The sequence below is a fragment of the Anopheles nili genome, chromosome X, assembly GCF_943737925.1.
Source record: "Anopheles nili chromosome X, idAnoNiliSN_F5_01, whole genome shotgun sequence".
Taxonomy (NCBI): Eukaryota; Metazoa; Arthropoda; class Insecta; order Diptera; family Culicidae; genus Anopheles; species Anopheles nili.
The window spans coordinates 5,828,623-5,837,335 of record NC_071293.1 but is presented as its reverse complement, the minus strand read 5'-3'; the positions used below and the strand labels follow the sequence as shown (position 1 = coordinate 5,837,335).

The window sequence follows — 8,713 nt, the reverse complement described above, 5'->3', positions numbered from 1 at the left end:
AGAATGGAACTCCGGGGTTCAAATCACGACCCGGATAAAGTCATTGGTCACGCGAGAAACTTTCACGAAAATGAGCCAACCCGTGGTGTGTCCTTGGCGTAGGCGTAGTGCATCGCCCATTACGCGAAGTGATTCTGACAGCTCACGTCTAACGCGTTTGGGCCCTCGAAAGCTACTGTGCGCGGTGAAGAAGTTGCGTGGCTCACTAGATTATGCTGCTGTCAAAACAATTTGTGGCGGGTTTTTTTCGAAGAAAGCTCTCGTTCCACGTGTTGCTACACCTGTTGTGAGCTGCGCGTCTCTACAGGTGTTGGTTTCGTTACAGCGTTTCAGAAATTACCCGAAACAATACGCATATGAAGTGCACAATGCGCGTGTTTTTCATCACAAAAAAGCTAACAATATGGCGCTCAGAAGAAGAAAAAAAACAACACCTTTCGAGCGGATCTCGCACATCTTCCTGGAAGTACATTGCGGGCTCATTTTCTAGAGTGACGCAACCCGGGCGAATGGGACATAAAAATAAACCGACATTAATTATTCTCGCCATCAAAAAGTTCTCCAGCACACCGAGATGGCATCGCTCATTCCCACCGTTCCTTGTGCGCGTTCCTTTCGCCCTTTTCCCCCGAAAGGTACACACTAATTATGAAGATGGCCTGTGGAAATGCGAGAAAGAGTTCCGGAAGCGCGCGTGATCGGCGCCAGAGGTTGAGGGTTGAGATGTCCTTAATGTTGCTGCTTGACGACAACCGATTTCGGTTGTGTTTCAGCTCGATCCTTGCGTTATGAACGTAGGCGTGCTTCATCCAAAAGCGAGCCCACGCTAAAGCGGCTAATTTACTGACGATTTCGAGTGGTTGGGGGGGAAAAAAAAGGGCCACCATGGCGTGGTATTTCGATGACGTACATCCGCTTCGAGCGGCACTAAATAAGGACACAAACCACGAGTAGGTGTAAAACCACCTGTTGCGCCTGGAACTTCACTCTCAATCGCTCTGTAAATGGGCCACCAAACCACACAGAGACAACCGACAATCGGTACCCGGTTCCGAAGAGTTTCAGCAAAACTCTCCCCCAAAAAAAAGAAAAAGGAACAAGCACCTTTCAATTAGCCACGCTCACTCGTGTGGGTGGGAGCTAATGGGAAAATGGAGCTAATGGTAGGATTATGGGCAGGATGAAGGGCAGCAAACCTGCTCGGTTAAGTATAATCTCACCCCAAGGATTAGCTGCCGCGTGTGTGTGTGTGAGTGCCAGCAAGGATGCCACCTGGTTGCAGGATGGTTGGAAGAAACAAAAAAGAGAAACGTTACATTCGGACGTGATTTAGCGCCGTCGGAAGGATTCCACGGAGTTCATTGATTTTTGATCGCCCACGAGCCGGGGCTACTTGTTGTACCTCGACCCGTTCGTCCTTGCCGGAAAGGTCCTGACGCCCGTTTACAGGTTTTCGATCACATTCAATCCACCTCACGCGCTCGATCAGCTGGCCCTGTGAAGGACCTGCGCACAGGTTCTTAAACCATTCCAGCGAGGATATTCGCGGGTCCTGTTCGCTCGTCCTGTCGGCATGTCGCCCTGCCCTCGGCTGATCGATTCGTTTTCGATACACATCGTGGCAAAACCCGGTAAGCCTGGTCGTAAGTCTTCCTCGATTACGCCGCCGGCACGAGCGCCCTTCACACGTCAGGTTCGATTTCGCGCTCGTCCATCGGTGCCGGAAGCGGATTAAATTAATTTCCACATCCCGTCCTTTTCTGTGGCTGCTCACAAGCGGTGGGAGAATAAGAAAAGCGAAATCAAATAGACGCCTCGGCGGGGTGGAAAACGCATCTTCTCCGGGTTTTGTGAGAGAACGCAGAAGCGTCTCTGGATCTCCGGAACGGTTTTTCGTCCTTTCGCGTTATCCTGAACCTTCACGGATGGGCTTGTTTTTTGATAGGAATTTCTCCGGAACTTCCACCCGCCCTTAGAGTCGCCTACCGCACCGTCACGTCAGTAAATAAAGTAACGAAACGAAACTGGCCGGAAGTAATACAATGATATTGTTTAGCTAGCGGTCGCTCGGTTTGGAAGCTGTCCGGTGGGTTTGTTTTCGTTGTGCTTCCTTCCAGCGCCAGGATCTTCCTTCCAGCGAAGGTCACCCGTTCGCGGGAAGGCTCGAAAGCGCTTGAGTTTTTTGCCCTTCTGTTTTTGGAGGTCGCTTAATCTTTTTTCATTTCCCCCCTTTTTGGGGCGCTTTTCGTTATTCTGCGCGCGCGTAGCGGCGTCAAGGGAGCACGTCTTCATTTATTTTCCCCCCCCCCGGTCTCATTCCTCGAAGGGTTTGTTTGCATTTGCACTTGATTTCGGGCTCGGTTCCAGGCTGCTCCGGGTTTGGTTCACCTTTTTTTTTCGGTGCCGACAGTTGATTGAGAGCTGGCAACAACACCAAAACACCTCTGGCAGGTTGATTTTTCAGCGGTCATGCAACCCGCAACAACTCGCTTCAGCTGAGCTGTTGATTAAGCGCGCCCCTCTCTCACACACGGTCGTATTTTGTTGCGGAATTAGTTCCAGCTTCTTCCAGCAAACAAATGCATGAGCTCAACCGCTAATGGGAAACTAATTAAGTTTTCAAAAAACCATTTCGAATTGGTTACACCCCGGCAAGCGCAATATTGCAACAAGGATTGCCGTGCTCTATTTTTAGCTCTGTGTGTGGCTGTGTGTGTGTGTGTGGCAAACACAAGAAAAAAAAACCGCCGCTTTCGAAAACACGCCAACATTACACACCCAGGACGATGTGGTGGCCCATTTTGCGAATGGATCCGTTCCGCATGCGAACCGTGGTGATAAGAAACGGCGCAAAGGAAACCCTCTTGCCCCATTTGTTTCTTATCTCTAGCGCGTCGTTGTGCATGTGTGTGTGTGCGTGTGTCGTGCTTGGCTTTTCCGAGCCACGGCCGGGAAAGCCGGGACAGAGAAATTCCTCGACGAACGCAGCAAAACGTACTTTCAGCCCTTCCGGTGGCGTTGTGCTTTTACACGGGACAGAACCGGCGAGATAGGACCAGAGAGCACACAAACACACACACACACGCACGCGTGGATACACAAAAGCGACGAAAAGAAAAGCCCGGAAGTACTTGCCACCCGTGTGGGCTGTGGCACAATGAGCAACGAGCCCAGCGCCATCATCCGAGCCGAGGCCAAGTTGTGCGATTTTAATTAGACTTGTTAGGGCGAAGTTTTCCATCTCGTTTTGTTTTTGTTTGCCGTGTGCTTTTCTTTTTCTTTTTTCTTTTTTTTTGGCCTCTCTCCCAGTGTGTGTGCTTTTGATGGTGGCATTTTTTTTTCACGTTTTCCCGCCCTCATTTCTCGCTTTGCGCGTCACAAAGTCTGCCGGTGCAATTTCACCAAACGTTACAGGGCTCACGATTAGCACACGTACAACACAACCGTAATCCTGGCGCACCAGCTGCCACTATCAGGCGAGCAGGATATCCGAACGCATCCATTTTTGCCGACAAAAAGGGGGCTTGGTTGCGTGTTGGTTGGCAGAGTTTGTGCGGAACAGGGCCGTAATTAACCAGAGCTGGTAGCATCATTCTACGGGGCTTTTGCCGGTCGAATGCGCCTGAACCAGGATCGTTGGTGGTTTGAGAGAGGACGAAGGATGTGTATTAAAAAAAAAATAAACCCCCCGACGTATTGATGTAGCCGCCGGTGGTCAATCGTAGGAACCGGCTCAGATTACAATTTCCGTTCGTGTTTGGAATTCCGAGACGGATTTATTGGTTCGTTTCGGATGCAAACGGACGAAACGGGACGAGAAAATCTCGAAGCCATCTGGGAAAAAGCGAAACCTCCCCCGGTTTGGGGGAAAACCGGCGCGGCTCAATTCGATCTGCATTTAAATCATGGCTTTCTCGGAGCGATGCATGAGAGCGGGTACGTTTGGGTGCAGGAAAAAAGGGACCACATTTTCACGGTCCTTCTGCCGTGGAATTACACAAACGAGCGTGTATTTTTGAGCTATTTCAGTAGCAATTCGTGCGTTCGTGCAGGCGCACTTAGTGGAACTTCAATAACTGTAACATTCCATGTAAATTTCCATATGGCAAGCGTTCTTTTTTTATTGACGCAAACGTGATTTACGACGAGCTCGAATCGAGAGGGAGTGAGCTTCACAGGATTCCTTTTCCGGTCGGCATCTTTGACGAGATGAGTTTCGTTTTTCACGCTTCACATATCATAACACTTACCCAATGTATCGCTCTCTCACTCATTCTCTCCCTCTCTCTTTTCCTTTCTATTTTATTTCGATCTCAACTCCCTCAGCATGCGCCGTACGACTCTGTTTGCCGTTGTGTGGCGAGCCTGGCAGCAATAATAAATATGCATGCGGTACGCGCAAAAACCGAACCGAATTACGACTTTTTGCTCTTCACATTGACCGTCAAGGCTGGCGACCTAACTTAAATGTCTAGGTTTCCTTTCGGGCCCGACTCAGCGTCTACCGACGGTCTACGTCTGGACACCGGGACCCGCGCAGGACGTTACGCAGGAATTTGAGGTTTAACCTCGATTTAGTTTTCATTTTTCCCATCTTCGCTCTTTCTCTCTCTCTCTCTCTCTCTCCCTTAAGCCCGATGTGACCGCCAACGCTAGGTCCTGCTCATCTTTGCCGTACCGTTTTATTTTTTTTTGCCCCGAAGGGTTTTATGCGCGCGTCACGTCTCTTGCGCAGCCGTACGCGCGTTGCGCATTTCCCACCAGACGTTGTTCAGAGTCACAAAACCCCCGTCTGGGGGGTTTGAACCTAAAAGCGGGGAACGTTGGTTTTGGTGAAACTCGGGTTCAGTCGTAAAATCGAGCGTGCTGCGTGTGGTGAAAGTGAACACTCGGTTCGTTTGCCGGCCGCTTTGGGCTGATCCGCGTGTCCTGGGGTGGGTGTTTCGGTCGTTTTTTTGTTCTAAGTGACACAACGGAAGCAGACGGAAGCAGACGGTTGACTTTGATGGTAACGCAGCTAAGGGGTTGTGGAACTATCGCCCGCGGGCTTCCCTCGGCATGAGCTCATTTGTGTGCGGGGTTTGCGAAAGTGAGATTATTGGGGATCGGCGAAGAGCTTCCAGAAGCTGGCCATGCTGACCTTCACCTCAAAAAGGGGAAAGGCAGACAGAAACTGCAGCTGCAAAACTGACTCAGAAGTTTGGTCAATGCCGGTCCGGAATGCGCCTTGAGGAGTGCAATGAAAAACACATTCAAACTCGACCGGTGTGTCGAGAAAGCGGGCTAGAGATTTGGATGTTTTTTTAAGTAAAAATAGTTACCCCAAAGTGACCAAGATCAAGCGGAGGTATCGCTGAGAAGGGTTGCCACAACGATGCAGAGATTTTTTTTAGCTCAAACTCTTGCCAATCGCAAGTACCTACGCTCGCATGGCCTGTAAATTATGTCCCGTGGAAGATGAATGAATTTCGAGCAGCAGGAAGCGGTTGACGCTGTTGCTAGGGCTTGTGCTGCTCGCAACATTGGCACGGTTTCTCTTCTCGGAGTGATTTCAAAAATAATAATTCAGTGCGTTTTATTTTTGGTTCTCGCAAAGTCCAGGTACGCGTTGACGTTGGATGCCCCGATGACAAATGAGGCACCCTTCAGCGAAGGTGATGGCGATGGCCTCGAAAGTTGTCAAAAATATGGCCGACCTTGGTAGGATGGGGTTTTGTTTGTTTGTTGATAAGAGCTTCGCCTCATCCGTTTGGGTGTTGGCGTTTTGTGAGCAGCTGTCAGAAGCGGAATGGAAGAGTCCGTTAGGATCTGTTTCGTGCTGATACATTAGCTATTTAAAGCTAGATTATGATTGTTTTAAGACACCGATTATCTGCATGCCATCGATGCGTGTTTAAACACGTTTTTCGATTGACGGGAACAACGAATATGACGTATTGTCTAGATCGCTCATCCCAAGAAGCCGATGTACCTCAGAAATCTCGCTACTGTATTGCAACACATTTTACCTGCCGCTGTTGTGTGGTGTTCTCTGCCGCAACCATCTGGTTTTCGGGGAGTTTCTTGGCCTTGGCCTGCGCCTTTTGGCGTTCATCAAATTTGACGGTTTATGCGACGGGTTGTTGCTCTGACAGGTGTGGAATCTCTGCTCATCATCCCATCCGTTAGCGGCTGTCATTTCGCCAATTTCGTTGAGCTGGCGAAAATGGCGACACCGGCGACGACGTCAGCCGCACAATGCCCCGCCGTCACTTTCACTTTCGCGCACCTCCGCCCCCCGGAACGCGCTCGCAACGCTCGGTCAAGCTATTTTTGGTCGCCATTTCCTCTAGCGAACTGAAACAATTCGCTCGGACAGCCGGCGACCAGCTGGCGGCGATGTGCTGTGTTTATATCGACCTATAAACAACCGATTAAGGTTTGGCATCGCATGATCTGTTCGTTCTGACACGCATGGTGCGTATCTCACGAACAGCGTGAGGTCAAACCAAACGAGCTCTAGGGAGGAAGCTTAAGGCATTAGAGTTCCCTCGAATTCGTCGGTGTTTGTCACACTTACCGTCGTTTTCTTTTACCCCAATCAGACGAGAATGCAGTCGGGGTGTGTCTGCTAACGCCAGAGCCGTAACTCGACAGAAACGTGAGGACAGTTGACAGTGGCAATGATGTCCTGCCGACATAGTGTTGCGAGCTCGGCCGGTAGTGGCACGTGCGACACGAACAACAACATGCTGAGTGCGGACAATTTGCTGCGATTGGCGCTGAAGAAGCCGAAGGACTGGAAATGGGAGCTAACGACGTCCAGCTCGTCGCCTAACATCAGCTTCCCCAAGATCCAGCTGTTTGACAGTACGAGCGGAGAGCTTATGGTTGAGGTTGATCGAGCGGACTGTGTCATCCGGTCGGATTGTTCCGATGGCCGTGGAGCTTCGAAACACCACGCAACGCTCTCTGTGGAGCAGTCTGACCTGCTGCAGAGCAGCAGCAGTTCGAGGGAACAGGATTCCCAACGGCCGGGCAGATATCGCCGGGCTCGCACGTCCCTGGTGAAGGAACGACTATCAACATCCGGGGACTCGCTGGCTGACATCTTCAATCAACTGCAAAACAAGGGCCTCGGTCATAAGCTTTCCACGAGTGGGTCTCAGTACCGACTGCTTAATGGAGCCGCGGAGGAAGCGCGTGGATCCTTGCAGAAGAGCAAGTCTGCAAATGCCATCATTTCCCCTGAACCTGAGCTCGTAACTCGGCGAAAATCGCGCCGATCGGTGGCAAGTCGGTCTAGTTCGATATTGGAACGTATTAGCGAGTTTTACGGGCATAGTTCGACAGATGATGAAGAGCTTAGCAGTGATCAGCGTCTGCCAGTGGTGCCTGTTCCGGTTCCACAACTCTCACTCCCATCAGGTGGCGATCCACCTGCCAAAGAACAGTGGGAATCCAGTGGAGTTACCATCGAGGAGATTCCATCAACCGCTCCGATCAAACCACGGCCCAAAATCTACAAGCTCGTACGCAGCAACGTCGGCACGTTGATGGTGCGTGAAGAAAGCTTCCACACGCAGAACAGCCTTCGACGTCGCCCGCCAGCTAACAACGAACGGGAGACACCTGAAACGATGGGACCGGGTTTCGAGCGAATCGTACAGCTCGAGGATCACCCTGACGAAGGTCCTGAACCTCCAAAAGGTCGCTCGCGGTACGAACAAGAGATAAACCGCATCGATGGGCTTCTCTCGCGGGTGATGCTCTCACACGACCTGCAAACAGAGGAGCTGAAGCGAAACACACCGAGCATCCACGTGTCGGAACCACCACCAGAAGACACGCGGCACCTGAGCACCGGCACCAACGGAGTGACACATCTGTCAAATGGAACTAACCCTCGAAGGCGTCGCTCGAGACGCAGTGCAAGCGTGGGTGCTAGTGTTTTTCCCGGGACTCAGAACGGAGTGAGGGCCACTTCTAGCTCTTCTAACTCGGAAGAAACCACCACCAGAAGGCGTAAGAGTCGGTCAAGCTCGCAGAAGCGTCGCGGACGATCACGACACCGAGGAAACACCCACGAGGACACCCATGCAACGATCAGCAACGGTAAGTGACCGCTCACCTGTACAAATCTCGCGTCATATCGTGACTAATGCGCTGTGTGCTGTAATAAAGCTTGCTGGGTTCTGGGGGGAGCAAATTACAAGCTGTAGCATATGTGTAACAGGGTGAGGGTGCGTGCCGGAAGTGCATGTGTGGAGCTGAAGGGGTCTGAAGGGGCGTGCTGAACCCTCACCAGACGGGGGAATGGAAATAGAGCCCACCCTAGAGAGCGTTACGCTTGAGCACTCAAGCATTACCGGTCTCCGTTACCGGCCGGTGAGGTAGTTGCCGTTAATGTACATCTCTCTCGGTGCCATATTGTGCGGTCCTAGCATCGGGTACACCTGCAGACCGAGGTGAACAGTTCTCTGGGTTTTTTTTTTAAATTTTTCCCCACCCACCGCAAGTCTAACGTTAAGGATTTCCGATTTAAAGGAACGTTAAGGAACGATGTAAAGGAACGACCCTGACACGAGGTTACAGCTGACGACCCACCGAAAGGCGCTCTCTTCGCGAGGCGAACATTTCGGCGGCTTTATCGGGCCGTTTTGTTTTGATTCCTTCATTCGTCGGCACGCCACACCAACAGCAAAAAAAAGAAAAACCTGCCCACCCAGCTGTC

The 8,713-nt window shown here is 51.2% G+C and overlaps 1 protein-coding gene across 1 annotated transcript; it reads left to right on the top strand.

Annotated features, from left to right (window-relative positions):
* Positions 1-6,665: 6,665 nt before the first annotated feature.
* LOC128728537 (uncharacterized) lies at positions 6,666-8,102 on the top strand. Its single transcript, XM_053822164.1, has one exon. It carries the CDS (start codon positions 6,666-6,668, stop codon positions 8,100-8,102), a length of 1,437 nt encoding a protein of 478 aa, XP_053678139.1.
* Positions 8,103-8,713: the final 611 nt, after the last annotated feature.

Excerpts from the sequence above, each read along its gene's own strand:
- LOC128728537 (XM_053822164.1), top strand. The coding sequence starts at position 6,666 with ATGTCCTGCCGACATAGTGTTGCGAGCTCGGCCGGTAGTGGCACGTGC.